Source organism: Scyliorhinus torazame, chromosome 19 (genome assembly GCF_047496885.1).
Source record: "Scyliorhinus torazame isolate Kashiwa2021f chromosome 19, sScyTor2.1, whole genome shotgun sequence".
Classification (NCBI taxonomy): Eukaryota; Metazoa; Chordata; class Chondrichthyes; order Carcharhiniformes; family Scyliorhinidae; genus Scyliorhinus; species Scyliorhinus torazame.
This window is the reverse complement of record NC_092725.1, coordinates 123409671-123426853: the sequence shown is the minus strand read 5'-3', so window position 1 is coordinate 123426853 and position 17183 is coordinate 123409671. Positions and strand designations below refer to the sequence as shown.

The window sequence follows — 17183 nt, the reverse complement described above, 5'->3', positions numbered from 1 at the left end:
GTAATACCCACTAACATTTTTGATTATTTACCCTGTTGGTGTATGAACAAATCCAAAGCAAAATTAATTTGGACATTTTCAATCCTTCTGCCAATGAATGCAAATTCACAGCACAAAACTGGCAGTAACCAGTATTTTCATTCATAAAAACGAGAAAGATTGGTACAGTAAATGAAAATATTATACTGGTATGTATTTAGCATAGAGAACATACCTTGTTTCTATGCTTGTTAGTGTTCCACTATCTTAGGGTACTGAGTCTTACCTTGGAGTCTACAACTTTTATAATGGTTGCTCAATAATATTTTTATTAAGCTTAAATCTTAGGTTACATTATAGTAATGGTTGCAATATTAAAGTGTAAATTTAAAATCAAGTAATCCATCTGAAATATAAATGTAAAATACAAATTTCACCCAAAATGTCAGATATTCAATCAAATAATAAACTAGGTTTATATTTATGTCAGAAGTATAAATTGTAGTTTTTGCTTTTATCTCAGCCAAGAGATCAAATAAAACCTTAACCCTTTTACAGCCAGTTGTCAATAGTCTAATTTAAAGAAAATCTTTTGCAATAACATAACTATTGTGTAACATACTCTTCAGGCTATTTGAGATTTCTTGTCAGGTCAAATAAGGTGTCTTTATGACTGCAGGTATTCTCCAGCTGGCTATAAACAGTCTCAAGATCCTGTCTGGCAAAAGCCTTCTCAAGGTCTTTGCATTCTTTGTTTGTGCACAATGTTGTCTCTCTCGCTGCTCTTGGCAAAGATTTTCTTTAGCTCAGTTAAACTTTTCACCCTTTCATTAACTGGGTCAAATCCTTCACATACTAAGCAGTAACTTGAATATGTTTGATGCTTGCAAAGGTTGAATATTTGAAAATGTGTTCCAGTGCCAATCTAAAAGATATTTGCATAGGCACAAAACCAAATCCTGCGTGTACTTTATATTCTAGATTGATAAACACAACAGTAGAGAGTATGGATACGGTCAAATTTTAATGATTTGAAACCGTTTTGTGTATCAACCGTTGCACATATTGCTTCGGAAATTATTGTGATGGGTCACAAGATAGAATCAGTGGGTACAATCTACCTGCTGTTAATGCGGGTGGGATAATTTGGTCCCACGTCGGCGCGTGGGTTTCCCGGTGACGAGGGGTGCAGTCACCGAGAAATTACGTTGACAATGGCGGGGTCGGTAAATCCCGCTGGCAGGCCGCCTCCTCCACCAAATAACACGCGGCGGGTTGGTCAGTCAATCCCACCCATAGCCTGTATAAAAAAGGCGGTGGAGGGGTGGGGGGTTGCTGTGTCTTCAAGTTAACCAGGAACAAGTACAAGGTGTCCTGAGGTTTCACAGGTTGCATTTTTTTCCAACTCAAACTAATTGAAACCAGTCCAGATAGACGGAATGCAAGTCTACGGCTGCTGTTGGGGTCCTATAAAAATGAATTTGAATAGTCTTAATCAGTTCTTAGTGGACACTTCACAGCAAAAAACAAATACTGACTACAGTTCAGTTCAAAGTGGCAATCTGAATCAGCAGGGGTAAAAGGATAGCAAAATTCAGACTAGTGCACTGGGGAATGTTCTTCTGACATGGGGCCAAAACATATTTTTGGGTATTCTGCATCTAGCTTTGTTAAAAGTTGATTTTCAAATCCAACATTGTACTGCAAATGCAGAGAGTGTTCAGTTTTCCAATCAAGACATCATTCAACGTCACAAGTATAAGAATAGCAGACTTTGTATTGCATCACAGATAGTTTAATATCAGATATCAAAGAAAAGTTGCTCGATCCCCCATTGGTCACTCTTTACAACAAGATCAATAATACTTTCCACAGGAAAAATTTCCTTGAGCAAACGGATGGAAGAATCATCACTCCCAAGTTAAATATTTAAAGTGAATACTTCAAAACTTGCAAATATAAAACGTATCCTGTACATAAAGTTTAAGCAAGCTATTTTGATGAACAAGTTATTTTTCCAAAGGGACAAGCTACTTTTTCAGGTGTATTTTTGTCTTGTTTGATTTGCACCTTCTTTGCATTGGACCAATTACACTGACCAGCTGGGTGTACATCTACAGACATGCAAATAAACAATTTTGCTAGCAGTGTCAGTATGGCATACTACAGGTTACCCAAGCTGAGGGGCAATGCCAATTAAGGGAAACATTTTAAACACTCACAAAATGGGATACATAAGAGATCAAAGTTCTTGCCACTGTTGAGGTCAAAAGTAGGTTTTCTTATTTTATACTCCGATTATCTTGTATTTTTTTAAGCAGGTATTCCATCTGTATGTTCAGGTTTGGCTGCCCCTTTTTTGTTTTTTTGCTGAGAATTCTGTACTTTTCCAGTTTAAGCTCCTTGTATTTCCTCTGGGCCTCTTCCTTTTCTTGTTGACTTTTTTCAGCTGCCTTTATTAAAAAATATTTAGAAAGTTAAGTACACTTTGCATGAATAACTCTGGAACATTATTGGTTGAGTGGGGTTAAGAGATTTATGACAATCCTTTGAAAGTATTCTCTGATACAACACATTCACATTTTGGCACTGCATGTCGTACATGGTTATAATTCACAGAGAGTGAGCTTAAATAGAAGCTTACTGATGGGCACATTTTTGGAGAGTTCCAAATTGTAAGACGGCACACATCGCTGACAATATGCATTGGTGGTGAAGGTACTGAATGTTTAAGATGGTGGAAGGAGGTTCAAGTGAATCTATGATCACGCTGTTGCAGAAAAACTGATATCTACTGGATATCTTTTTGGCAGTGTTATCATAGATCAATGAACTTTCAGTTGCAGGTAAGTTGGCACAGATCAGAGTTATGTGGCAGATGTGCTTAGTTATTGGCAGTAGGGCAGTAATGGGAATTGTATTTTGGAGAACTTCTTCAGGTTCAGCCTCAGCAGGTCATTTTCTCAGTGTGCGTTAATTTCCATTTTGCCTTAACCCATATGTACTCAATGAGATGGGGTGGGATGTGATGAGCTGTAAGAGGGAGGGGCTTGAGTTTTCTGCCTCATATCTTCCTCCAGTGCCTTAATGAGAGAGCTTCACACTTGGACTGGCCTTGCTTTTGCAAGCGAGCCGCCAGAAGCTGCTGCACCTTGCAACAGAGAACCACCAGAAGTTGCTCTCTTTGGGATAGATACATTAGTAAGACTCCAGAGGACAATCCCTGCCACCTACTAATTAACTTCATCAGGTCTCAGGAAACACCTTAAGAAGAAGATTAGGAATACAAACAAGTCAGTTAGTTGAGAAGAAAGTTGGAAATGATACTAAGAAACAGTTGTAGATGTGGGCAACATGATGTTCGGAAATGTAGCAAATAGTGAGGAGAGTAATAGCTGGGTGGAGGAGGACAAAGACACACTAAAAGTGGGTGGCACGGTGGCTAGCATTGCTGCCTCACAACTCCAGGACATGGGTTTGATTCCGATCTTGGGTGAATGTGTGTAGTTTCACATTCTTCCTGTTTTTTGCGTAGGTTTCCTCCAGGTGCTCTTGTTTCCTCCCGCAGTCCAAAGATGTAGAGGTTAGGTGGATTCATGATTCTAAATTGCCCCTTAGTGTCCAAAGGTTGGATGGGCCTATGGGGATAGAGGGCCTAGGTGGGGTGCTCTTTTGGAGGGTCGGCGCAGATTCGATGGGCCGATGAAAATGGGAAGACACAAAGCAGATGAAATGCGAATGCGTTTTGAAAAGAATGAGGAGAAGCAACTTAAACAAACTGGTTTGAAGGGGTCGTACAAACAGAGAGAACTGGGGGTTCACAAACTAAATTCTTTTAAGGTTACAGGCCAAATTGATAAGGCTGATCAAAACAAAAAGTGCAACTTTTTTCTAGCAGATATTTAAGAACAAAGAGAAGTACGGCGCAGGAACAGGCCCTTCGGTCCTCCAAGCCTGTGCCAATTAGGATGCCCTACCTAAAAAAAAAACATTCCGCCTTACTCGGTCAGTATCCCTCTATTTTCTCCCTATTCAGGTACCCATCCAGTTGCCTCTTAAATGTTGCCTGCTTCCACCACATCCTCTGGCAGTACATTCCAGGTATGATCCACTTTTTGCGTGAGAAACTTATCTCGCACATCTCCCTTAAACTTTCCTCCTCTCATCTTGAACCTGTGTCCCCTTGTAATTGACACTTCTACCTTTGGAAAAAGCCTCTGACTATCCACCCTGCCTATGCCTAGTTTGTAAACCTGTCAGGTCTCCCTTAGCCTCCATGTTTCCAGTGAAAAAAAATCCTTGTTTATTCAACCTCTCCTCACAGCCAACACACGCTCGAGGTCAGGCAACATCCTGGTGAACCTTCTCCAAAGCTTCCACGTCCTTCTGATAATGTGGTTACCAGAATTGCATGCAATACTCCAAATGCGGCCTAACCAAAGTTTTATACATCTGCAACATGATTTGCCAACTCTTGTACTCAATGCACCAGTTAATGAAGGCAAGCATGCCATATGCCTTCTTAATCACCTTGGCCACCGGTGTTGCCACCTCTAGGTAACTGTGGACCTGCACACCCAGATCCCTCTATATATTAATGTTCTTAAAGGTTCTGCCATTTACAGTATAATTCATACCTAGTTTTGATCCTCCAAAATGCATCACTATGTATTTGTCTAGGTTAAACTCCTTCTGCCATTTCTGTGCCCAAGTCTCCAATCTATATATATATATCCTCTGCCAATCCTCGGCACAATCAGCAACTCTGCCAATCTTTGTGTCATCCACAAACTTACTAATCTCACCACCCATATTTTCCTACAGATCATTTACATACTACAAACAACAGAGGTCCCAACACTGATCCCTGCGGAATACCACTAGCTACAGACCTCCATTCTGAAAAAACACCCTTCCACCGCTACTTTCCGTCTTCTACAACCAAGCCAGTTCTGTATCCATCTACCCAGCCCACCCCGAATCCCATGTGATTTTAGTTTCTGTACCAGTCAAAAAGATCCAATTTTGCAATAAGAATATTTTAATGCTCTAGGGATAAAATTTACATGCGCACCGGGATAAAAATAAATGCTCGTTAATTCAGAACATTTAAATTCTATTTCTAATTATCATATTACTATTCCATTAAATCCTTGCTGTTTATGTCAATGAAAGTCTGTATTGATTCTCCAGTTTAAAATTTTGCCGCATTCTTGCATTTCTAAAACCATAATTGGAAACATGATCCAAATGATAGTTCACAAAATCACACTTCAATTCAATTCCAAAAAACATACCTCTTTCTGTTTTTTTTGTTCTGCCCGTCTTTTTTCATATTCTTCTTTGATCTTTTGATAGGATGACTTTCTCCTTTTCCTAAAATCAGAAAGTGTAATGAAAACAAATGATCTTCAATGCTGCATTGAAGTAAACATCTTCAGCCATGGGACATCCACCACAGATTTATCTTCCAGAACTTAGCAGTGATTGAAGTCAGCACTCTGCAATTTTGCAGATTTGGTACACAGTCCAAATACAGAAGCATAGGAATTTTAGCAGATGCCTGCCATTTGTCCCATTCTGCTCGCTCCATATCAGTTAGCTATTCTAAATTCATTTTGTGTTTTCGCAGGAAGTGCTCACCATATTGCATTTTAAATGTTGGGATTTATTTAGTTTCAAATAGCCACACTGGATATTCTAATAATTCTTGCATGAAAAATAAATCCTCCTAACATTTCCCTTCTAGTAATAAGCAACAATTTATGCTCCTGGTATCGATTCATCAAGCTATCATTTACTATTTACCCTCTCTACAGTGTCTCCACAAATAAAGTCCAGAATTCTATTTGCCCTATGCCTTCCTCAATACCACTATTCTTTTAGTTCTCCCACTTTACTTGGGATTGCCATAGTGCTTGTTGATCACCCTTCTCCATTTAATTCCCGTAGTCACCTATTCCTTTTCCAATCCTGCTGTGTTTACATCTCACGCTGCCACACCTTTCCATCTGGTCTTAGGCCTTCCTCTTCTCCTTCTCCCTGGCAGTCCCATTCTCCATCACTCACCTCACCACATTTCCTCTCTTCTTCTCTGAAACAAAGGCCCAAACTATTTTAATCTCTCCTCGGCTACTTTCTTTGCTGCTCCCACAATCTTCACTGATCCCCCTGATGGACAGGTTGTTGATTTTGTCCTTTATTCCACATGTCCATTTCAGATCCGCATCTCATTAGTATTGTCATTCTTCCGCTCGTCTTGGTGCTGTCTGAACTATGTAACAAGGTCGGTCTCACAACTGTCTTGTAGATTCTTCCTCCTAGTTTCAGCAATACTTTTCTACTGCACTTCCTGCAATTACTCCAATCACAAATAACATGTTGATTAATTTCCATCTTCCACCAACATTGACCCCAGGTACTCGCTTTTTCCAAGTCTTCATCCACAATCTTCACTTTCATTCTAACCCCCTTTCTGAGGCTCAAATTAACGTCCACATATTGGGTCTTTGGTCTACTGATCTTCATATCCTAATCTTTCAGTGCTTTTCTCTTGTTCCTTAGATATTCATTCACATTCCCATCATCCCCACCACATTGTTCAATGTCATCCGCAAACATCATTGACCATGGCACTCTCCGTCTCATTTATTCAGTTAGAACATCCATGATAATCAGAAAGAGGCTCAGTGGCAATCCTTGGTGTAATCAAATCAAGTTTTGGTCTCCCCCAAGTTGTTTTACTCTTTCTGGCAGTCCTTGTATATGTTCAACAATAGTCGTTGCACATTTCAGGGACTCCATGAACTGTAAAACAGCTCCAGACTTATTCCCTAGGCACCCAATCATAAGCCTTCTCTAGATGAATTCATGCAATCTTCATGTTGCATTGGCATTCCCAATATTTCTTCATCACTTGTCTCAAAACAAAAATGGCATTGATGGTACTTCTTCATGGCATGAATTTGAATTGACCTTCATGCATTCCCACTATTTTTCCACAGTCTCTGGTCTATGTCTCTCTCCCATATCTTGAAAGTATGGGAGAGTTTAATTCCTTGGTAATTTTGAATGTCTGTCTTGAATGCCTCACTTTCCTTTGAATATTGGGTACCAAAATGTTTTCGCTCCATGTCCTTGGATGTTCCCTTTCATCATAAGACAGTTGACTAGCTGGACTCTATATTCAACCAGCCAGATAAACACATACGTCTGTTGGTATCTCAGCTGGTCCTATTACTTTGCCGTTTTTCATTGCTTTCAGTGCTGCTCTAATTTCTTTCAGATTGGTGTTAGTTGTCATTCCTGGACTTGCAGCTACCTATTCTTTGTTCTCAGGTTTCCTTCAGTCACAAGTCAGTTAAAGTATTGGCCCCACCTCGATCATTCTCTTTCACTAAGGTAACTCCACCTGCATCCTTGATTAAATGCATATTTCCCACATTTCATGCTCACCACTCTTCAGCAACTGCTACACTGAAGATATTTTCTGCCCCTCTTTGGTATCTAGACTCTCATAAATTTTTCCCATGGTTAGGGATCTTTGTCTAGAAATCAGCTTCTTTGCATTCCTTTATATGCTATTTTTCTTCTTTCAGCCCTGTTCCTGCACTGTGTTTTCTTCCACCATTCAGCTTATTTTCCAGCCTTTCTCCTTCCTGATGATCTTGCACACATTTATTTGCTCACTTTCCTAATCAGGTTTACTGCCGGGTTCCTTCAGCTTCCACAGTGTCTGTCGTGACTTATTTTATTCTCTTCGCTGGTTTCTCCATCTGCTCTCTGAATTCCCCCTTCCCTTGCAGATCTTTTGAGTTTCCATCACCTGGGGTTATGTTTACCTCCCGTCTGCTGCTGATTTGCTTTCTTTGCAATCAATTCTGCCATCAGGACTCCATGTTGGGTGGTCAGTGCCTCACTTAGGAATAACTTTGCATGTTCTTTTCTAACCATGTAGTCCAGCTTTGTTTCTCTATGACCACTGGTGTAGGTTATAAGCTGGTTTGTGTGATTTTGGTACCAGTTGGTAAGGCATGGCAAACTCTAGGTTCTTGGCTTCTTTTTCATTTGCTTCTCTAAAATCATATCCACATGGATAACCTTGTATCTCACCGTTTCTCATCGACCATGTCCGTTTGGGTCACCTGCTACCACTAGTCTACCAAGCCGTGACATTGTTTGAATTGTGATGTCCATCTGTTCCCAGAATTCGTCTCAATAAACTGTCTTCTTTTAAAAGATTTCTGATCAGTAGCCCTGGATTCCCCAAGACCAGGGAATTTTAATATTTAGGCTCTATTTTCATTCTCTGTTCTCCGCCCCCCCCCCCCCCCCCCCCCCAAAGCAAATTGTACTCCTTTACATTTATTTACACTGAAATAGATTTGCTAGATCTATCAATTGCTTAATTTGTTTATGTTCTCTATTCCCAAAATAGATTGTATGGTTAACAAACTATATATAGATTTGCAGATGACACGAGAATATACATAGACCAAATTAACAAATCAGCCATTTGGGGGAATGGGCCCACATAAGACAGATGTCTTTCAATACGGGCAATGCAGTATTCTGTACTTAGAATGGAAATCTCCAGGCATGTGGGAAACAATATTCAAACACCATAAACAGTTACTACTGATTACTAACTGCCAATTGTTATATGCTGGTGGTTAAATTAAAACAAGAATTACAAACCGTTCCTAAATGACAACAGTAATCATAATTTAAACGTATTTAATTGGCTGTTGAAATGCTTTGGGTCATACAGAGATCATGAAAAACTTATTGTAAAAGTAAGATTTCTTTGCACATGAATTTAGAAGTTTGAACATTGCACTGTAAGTTCATTGCAGTGTTAATATAAGCCGACTTGTGACAATCAAGATTATCATTAAACAAAACACCTACTTTTTTGTCTCTTCTTCTTCTTGGGAGTCTGGTTGATCTATTGCTACAGTTTTGTTCTTTTTGACTTTCTTTGAATGTTTCTTAAGCAGTTCTTCTTCAGCTAGATACAGGTGGCGTAAATGATCTGGGTAATTCTCAGTGAACTGTATTTCTTGAGGATGCTGTGCTTTCTTTTCTTTTCTCAGTAACTTCTTGTATTCATGCTTGATCTTCTCCTTTTGTTGGAAAGCAAAGCCTTTCCCTGTAAGAGAACAATATTACCAGGTAAGTATCAACCAAGACTCTAGAATGTATCTGACATCAAATCAATAGCAACTTTGGATTTATACTCACCTCAAATTGCTCATTGCTTAACAATTTTTAAAACTCAAGGTAATTTTGTTACCATTTCCCAGAAGATAATTAGAAACTTGGGGAGTACATCATAGCAACACACATTAAACAATTAACTCAAGTGGTGGCCCAACAAATATTTAAATAGGGGCAAAAGATTAATTCCTCATATTTTAAATGGCACTGTTATGTGCAACAATTTGATAGTTTATATGCAAGTTTCTGGAGGAGCTCATCTCTACAGTTTAAACAGAACATGGATGGACTGGCAGAGCAGCACGGTAGCATAGTGGTTAGCACAATTGCTTCACAGCTCCACGGTCCCAGGTTCAATTCCCGGCTTGGGTCACTGTCTGTGCGGAGTCTGCATGTTCTCCCCGTGTATGCGTGGATTTCCTTTGGGTGCTCCAGTTTCCTTCCACAGTCCAAAGATGTGCAGGTTCGGTGGACTGGCCATGCTAAATTGCCCTGAAGTGTCCAAAATTGCCCTTAGTGTTGGGTGGGGTTACTGGGTTATGGGGATAGGGTGGAGGTGTGGGCTTGGATAGCGTGCTCTTTCCAAGAGCCGGTGCAGACCTGATGGGCCGAACTGATCTTCCTTTATCATTCCCCCCACCTACAGCATGATGCAACTACTGGACAGATTTCCCCACTAATTGCCCATGATACCATTTTTCCCATGCAACGTTAAAACCTGACCTTTCACTTCTCTCATCACACCATCCAGGGCCCCAAATGATCATTCCAGATGAAACAGTAATTTACTTGTATTCCTTTCAATTGAGTATACTCTATTCACTACCCATGATGCAATCTCTTCACTGGGAAGACCAAACACATGTTGTGTGGCCACTTTATTCAGTCTGCAAGCTTCATTTTAATTTTCCACTGCACTTCCACTCTAACCATGCTATTCCCAGCCTCCTAAACCATTCCAAGTGAAGTTCAATGTAAACTTGAGGAACATTTTTCCATAAATTACTTGACAAGTGTTTGGGACTATCATTTAGGTAGGATAATTTCAGATCACAGCCAATGCCCATTGGTTCAGACAGGAACTGTTGGTAAAGATTCTGCTATTCCCATTTACACCTCCTGGAGACTCATTTACTTTCCTTACTTGTCCCATTACCATTTGCTTTTGCCCTGTACTAATTTTTGTCATTGAACCTCTCCTGCCTTGCACCTTAATCGCATCTTTTAATGTTCTTTCATCCCATTTTTCCTCAATCCTTTTCCTGCATCTGTACATGCCTAAAACACTTTGCATCTATTTGTTTTTGTTTTTATAAATTTAGAGTACCCACTTAATTTTTTCCAATTAAGGGGCAATTTAGCGTGGCCAATCCACCTACCCTGCACATCTTTGGGTTGTGGGGGCAAAACCCATGCAAACATGGGGAAAAATGTGCAAACTCCACACAGGCAGGGACCCAGGGTCAGGATCGAACCTGGAACCTCGGTGCCGTGAAGCAGCAATGCTAACCAGTGTGCCACAATGCTGCCCTAACACATTACATCTGTAAACTATTGCAGTTCTGATGAAAGGTTATCGAGCCGAAACATTATGTCTGCAACTTGTGCCAGCCATTACAGATCTGTTGAGCACTTCTAGAGTCAGTCAAAACTAATTTTGTGAGGAACCCATTAAAAACTTACTTTAAACATGTTCTGCAGTACAGATTCAAAGCTTTGTAATGTAGCTGCCCGTTACATCTCTACAGGCCGAGATTATTCATGAAGCCCTGTCTTCGTAACTTTGCGTCTTGCCTGAGGTGTGGTGAACCTCAGGTCAAATCGCCACCAGTCAGCTCTCCCCCTCAAGAGGGGAAAGCAGCCTATGGTCATCTGAGACTATAGTGACTTTACTTTTACTTATACGGATGATACTGTGACAATGCAATGAGTAGGTTTGCTGGCCTGAGAGAATCTGAGCTATAACGACATATTTTGAATGCCTCGTCTTTGCAAGTTGACTGAACACCATGGGTTCCCCAGGCTAAAGAGAATGGAAATAAGGGGAAGGAGGGGGGGAAAAAAATCATCCAACGTTTCTACATCTGGACGATGGAGCAGTAGCACTGGGGTCAAGTGGGATGATGTGAATTAACCTGTCAATGGTAACAAGTAAGAATGGGCAAAGTTGGGCGAGAAGCAGAGGGATGGGGGGGGGGGGGGGGGGGGGGGGGGTGGTAAACTTTGAGTTCCCTGTTAAGGTCTGGCAGTGGGCTATGTGTGGGCTCATCGAGCTTCCTCTGCCATTCACCAAGGCCAGCTGACCTCAAGTCCACCTTCCTCACTGTCTCCTAATTCCCGCAGCCGGGCACACTACCCGCACAGTCTGGGTTTCGCTGTGTTAGATGAGGGGGGAGATTGACTGCTCCGATTAGAAGTTTACAGGTCGGTTATTATTGTGCTGCCGGCCGCCCAGACATTGAAAGGTCCGGTGGGCTTGGGCTCTGGTAAGCTCAGCGCTGCGGCCGAGAGAGTCCTCACCTTCCTTAACACTGCCCCAGCCTTTCTTAAAATGATTCGCCTTCCAGCGGTGCTTCTGTTTTGAAATCTTGCCGCCGGGAGCAGGTCCGGGGCCCGCGGGACTTCTCATCTTAAAGGAGCCGCCGCCGGGAGCAGGTCCGGGGCCCGCGGGACTTCTCATCTTAAAGGAGCCGCCGCCGGGAGCAGGTCCGGGGCCCGCGGGGACTTCTCATCTTAAAGGAGCCGCTGCCTCTCCGCGAGCCGGACGCCATCTTCACCGGTACGTCATCAACATGCGACGACCGGATCCGAGGGAGATCAGAGCCGGGCTTTGCAGAAGCGGAAAACGCGGCCGGGAGCCGAGCGGGACATTGGCGTCTCCATTCTCCCGGGTGTGGAGGGACCTTGTTCTCCTTTCGGGTTCCCCCGTGTTGGAGAGTCTGAGGCAGCATCACTCACTCAACAATGTTCCCCTCCACTGATGTCGGGCTGGAGCTGGTGAAGAGCAAAATCAAGACTCTCACCGAGTTCCTCGACATTTACCTCAAAATAGCAAACGTGCACACCGTCGACTTCTATACCGAAGACGTTTGGAATGAGTTCGTGGCCCTGCCGCCTGAAGCTGTCACCTCACATCTCCTCGATCAGCAGGAAGGCAGCCCTGGAGTGGGTAAGGAGGGGTTTGCATCAACTGACTGACCAGTGCATGGAGCAGAGCTGACAGCAATCTGTACCAAAACCTGCAAGAGAAGCTGAGCATCTGGCTCCTGTTCACCCTTGCCACAAGTATTGGCGAACCAGATCAGGCTTTGGATTAGCAACCATTCAAAAAATAACCTTACATTTTCTATATGTACCTTTCATGAGCTCATGCAGGGACCCCCAAAATTGTTTCACAAAAGTACTTTCAAAGCATAGTCACTGTGGTAATGTACTAATGGACTGGACTTTCTTGTCGGATTGGGGACCCGATGCAGGGACCATATGTGGTACCTGAGCCAATATTTGCTGGCAGCGCAATCCTCCAGAAGGTGGTTAAGCTTGAGGAGACAAGCTTAACCAGCTTCATTGGCTGCCTCCACTCTTGCATTATCTTTAATAACACGGGCTAGACAGTCAATGCTGCAAGCCAAATCAGAGCGGGGGCTGCTCTTCAGCCTCCATAGCCCCATTGTTGAGGCAGGTCAGGGAATGCAAGTGCCATTCAACATGGAAGCGAAGATTCTTAAAGCTGGTAGGGATATTGGATAGAGGGAAATCACCTTCCCGGGATTAGATGTGGCCACTATTGCAGTCTTTCAATCATGCAACCTTGCCATTAAATGGCCGCCTGCTTCCAACCCTGTCTCCACATCCAGCCTAATGTGTGTAGAGAAAAGTTTCACAAACATCGGTCTGATCAATGAACCATGCAGCATGTTATTTGAAGAAGAGCAGGGGAGATGTTTGAGGGTAAATCAACATCTGCCATGTGGGAGGCTTTAAGATGTCAGTTGATAGGAATTCAGGAAGGCATGATCCTGTGAGGAGGAAGGATACGTATGGCAAGTTTCGGGAACCTCGTATGATGAGGAATATTGTGAGCCTAGTCCAAAGGAAAAAGGAAGCATTTGTAATGGCTAGAAACATACAAAGCCCATGAGGAATATAAGGAAAGTAGGAAGGAACTTAAGCAAGGAGTCAGGAGGGCTAAAAGGGGTCATGAAAAGTCATTGGCAAACAGGATTAAGGAAAATCCCAAGGCTTTTTATACATATATAAAGAGCAATAGGGTAGTCAGGGAAAGGGTTGGCCCACTTAAGGATAGGGGAGGGGATCTATGTGTGGAGCCAGAGGAAATGGGTGAGGTACTACATGAGTACTTTGTATCAGTATTTACTAAAGAGACAGACTTGGTGGATGATGAGTCTGGGGAAGGGTGTGTAGATAGTCTGGTCACATTGAGATCAAAAAGGAGGAGGTGCTGGATGCCTTGAAAAAAATCAAGGTAGCTCAGTCCCCAGGGCCTGATGGGATCTACCCCAGAATACAGAGGGAGGCAAGGGAGGAAATTGCTGAGTCCTCTGTATCCTCACTGTCTACAGGTGAGATCCCAGAGAACTGGAGAATAACTAATGTTGTTCCTCTGGTTAAGCAGGGTGGCAAGGATAATCCAGGAAATTACAGACTGAGAATAACTTGCAGCTGTCCTGAGAATCTTCCTGCCTGATATTGTCTGATAGTCCCATTCCCCACTGTGATGTGTACTAATGAGTGGCATGGAACACTGAACATTGAAATCACTCTTCATGCCTTTGAAATTGTTTCAAAAGTTTACCACAAATTCAATTTTCTGTTGCTATGTATTTTATATTCACTGGATACAGGAAAAAAGCTTTCCAAGCTCTCCTGTAGAAATATTGTGGATTTTGTCTCATAAAATAGTGCTCAAAAGGATTAATAAGTTATTTTTTCACTTTTTCTTTAAGCAACACTAGTTATTAGAGCTCAGGTTTAGTTATTGCTTAAACATTATCTTTATTCATAACCAGAAAGAACAGGTGCCTCCGTATGGGATCAGTCCCAAAAACTTAGCGATGTGGCTGCGTACAAGAGAGTTACTCAGGATCACGCTCTGCCAAACCTTGGAGTGTGCACACCCCTAGATGACATGCGACAGGAAATGTGGGGAGATAAACAAAAAGGTTTGGAAATCGCAAGTTCTGTATTGAGTCATTTTTTAATGCAATGTGGACTGCTTCACATATTACACATGTACAGCATGGAAATAGACCATTCAATTTGGTTTGTGCCGATTTTTATTTGCACAGGTGCCTTCTCCCACCATCTTCACCTAATTCTGTCAACGTAATCTTCTATTCCTTTCTCCCTCATGTGCTTATCTAGCTTCACCTTAAATGCATCATGCTATTCACCTTGACTACTCCTCGTGTAATGAGCGCCGCAATCTGACCACTCTCTGAGTGAAGAAATTTCTCCTGAATCCCTTATTGGATTTATTTGGGAATATCTTAAATTTATGGCCAATAATTTTGGTCTTCCCTACAAGTGGAAAGATGTTCTCTACCTTTACCCTTTCATAACCATAATACCCTTTATCAGGTTCACCTCTAGGTTCTCACTTTTTTATTAGGGAAATGGTTTAAATAAGCAACCACTCTTGAATTTAAATGATCCAGAAGACATAGGAGCAGAATTAGGCCACTTGGCCCATCGAGTCTGTTCCGTCATTCAATCATGGCTGATACTTTTCTTATCCCCATTCTCCTGCCTTCTCCCCATAACCCCTGATTCCCTTATTAATTAAGATTTCTGCCTTAAAGACACTCAGTGAATTGGCCTCCACAGCCTTCTGCGACGAAGAGTTCCACGGATTCACCAGCCTCTGGCTGAAAAAAATCTTCCTTATCTCTGTTTTAAAGGATCGTCCCTTTAATCTGAGATGGTGTCCCCTGGTTCTAGTTTTTCCAACAAATAGAAACATCCTCTCCACGTCCACTCTATCCAGGCCTCGCAATATCTTGTACGTTTCAATAAGATCCCCTCTCATCCTTCTAAACTCCCAACGAGTACAGACCCAGAGACCTCAAACATTCCTCATACGACAAGTTCTTCATCCCAGGGATCATTCTTGTGACCCTCCTCTGGACCCTTTCCAAGGCCAGCACATCCTTCATTCGATTATGGGGTCCAAAACTGCTCGCAATACTCCAAATGGGGTATTAGTTCTTGCCCTGTTACTATTTACATTTGTTTTCCCTGTTAATTTTGCACATCACTATTTCTTCCAGGATCTGATAAAATGTCAAATTTTACCATTTTATCTCAATCCGAAAGTTAGATTAAATTCTGACCTACTTTGTCATTGTTAAACGTTTTCGGATTCCATACTTCCTGATTTCTTTAAGAAAATACCTGGCTTCTTCTTCATATTATTTATTTTGGAAAGCTACTTCAATCTTCCCTTGTGTCCTCTCTTCAATCATTTAATATTCTATCACCACCCTTTATTATCGTAATCATCAGTTTATCAAAAACATATCAAGTAGCTTTGTGCAGGATGCCATGTCTATTCTGAACCTAGTCTGTGTTACTGAATTTTCAACTGTATGTTATATGATATTGCATCTGATTTCAATGAGGGAGTTTTTATTTAATGATGCTGGGAACTGAGGGATCTGGTAGTCTGTGATTCCAAGCATACTGTGGTGTCTTGACTGTATAGCCTTTGATTATGGCCCTGAAACATTCCTTATCTGGATGTCAACCTTGTTGACGGGTTTGGCTTATAGTTAGATGGCAGCATTTGGAGAAAGCCACAGACGTAGGTAGGCCTAATCCCCAACTTTGGGGATAGGAGTGGGGCCAACCTAGGGAAAAGGTTGAGGCGTGTGTGGGTACAGTCTCAAGACAGATTTGATCCCAAGGAGAGGTCTGATCCCTTATCCCAGGGAGAGAGGCTCTGATTCCTGATCGTGGGGTGACCAATCAATTGTGGCGTTTGTTATATGGTGTGTGTGGGGCTCGGCAGGTGCATGGTCTGATGGTGGGTGAACTTGGGGATTGGGAGGAAGATTACCTGCTTCGCTCAGTCCACAAGGAGTGTTGTGAAGGCGCTTGCCTTCTCCCAGAGGCTTTCCCTGCCTCAATGCATTTGCCTGGTTTCTCGAGGCCTGAGAAACCCATCTGGCTACAGGTAAACCTGCAAAGCTGGTTAGATCTGGAGATTCCAGCCTCACTAACATATGCAGGGTGGCACAGTGGTTAGCAATGTTGCCTCACAACGCCAGAGACTTGGGTTCAATTCCAGCCTTGGGTGACTGTGTAGAGTTTGCAGGTTCTCCCCGGGTGCTCTAATGTCCTCGTTCAGTCCAAAGATGTGCAGATTAGGTGGATTGGCCATGCTAAATTGCCCTTAGTGTCCAACGGTTAGGTGGGGTTATGGGCCTTGACAGGGTGCTCTTTCGGAGGGTCAGTACAAAGTCGATAGGCTGAATGGCCTCTTTCTGGGAATGGATTGGTTATTTACCCCTTGTCTCACTTTAGTAAAACACAGATGTTGGCGAGTTGGAGCCAGTTTCCTCACACCCTGAATCCCATCCCAATCCTATCCTCTCATGTTAATATTCCTCCCCCTGAAATATTTATTTTGAGAAAAGTGTAGAAAAGTTGAGTATGCTTGGTGACACTACATGGGGCTTAATATTTAGATGGAGGCTCCAAACATATATAACATACGTTATATATTCAAAGAATTACACAGAAATTGGAAAACAAAACAAGGAAAAAACATGTTAGCCTCAACTGGACCATGTTGATGTTTATACCTCATGTAAACAATTCTAATCTCTTCTCATATCACTTTATTGCCATTTGCATCAGTCACCTATCTAAACTCGTCTTAAAAATTGACATGATTGCATCTTCAATTACTAACTGTAGTACGTTCTATAGCATTACAGCCCTCTGCAAAAATATTTCCCCTG

The 17183-nt window shown here is 42.1% G+C and overlaps 2 protein-coding genes across 3 annotated transcripts in view; one reads left to right on the top strand and one right to left on the bottom strand.

The window, feature by feature from the left end:
• Nucleotides 1-1752: 1752 nt before the first annotated feature.
• On the bottom strand, nt 1753-11997 carry ccdc59 (coiled-coil domain containing 59). Its single transcript, XM_072485150.1, has 4 exons — nt 11719-11997; nt 8890-9130; nt 5277-5355; nt 1753-2432 (listed from the first exon to the last, which is right to left on the bottom strand). The coding sequence occupies exons 1-4, from the start codon at nt 11876-11878 to the stop codon at nt 2262-2264; spliced, it is 651 nt and encodes a 216-aa protein (XP_072341251.1). The 5' UTR covers nt 11879-11997; the 3' UTR covers nt 1753-2261.
• Nucleotides 11998-12007: 10 nt separating this feature from the next.
• Nucleotides 12008-17183, top strand: part of mettl25 (methyltransferase like 25) — a 107388-nt gene continuing 102212 nt past the window's right edge. The window contains exons 1-2 of one of the 2 annotated variants that reach the window (XM_072485148.1): nt 12008-12367; nt 14229-14381. In XM_072485148.1, coding sequence (XP_072341249.1) covers nt 12163-12367; nt 14229-14381 — 358 coding nt within the window. In that variant the 5' untranslated portion in view covers nt 12008-12162. The remainder of the gene's footprint in view (nt 12368-14228; nt 14382-17183) is intronic. The other variant, XM_072485149.1, reaches the window with a different exon arrangement.

Coding starts and splice junctions, on each gene's coding strand:
- ccdc59 (XM_072485150.1), bottom strand. CDS start 11,878: ATGAGAAGTCCCGCGGGCCCCGGACCTGCTCCCGGCGGCGGCTCCTTT. Junction 5,356..8,889: donor GAAGAAGAAGAGACAAAAAA/GTAGGTGTTTTG, acceptor TTCTGATTTTAG/GAAAAGGAGAAAGTCATCCT. Junction 2,433..5,276: donor AACAAAAAAAACAGAAAGAG/GTATGTTTTTTG, acceptor TTTTTAATAAAG/GCAGCTGAAAAAAGTCAACA.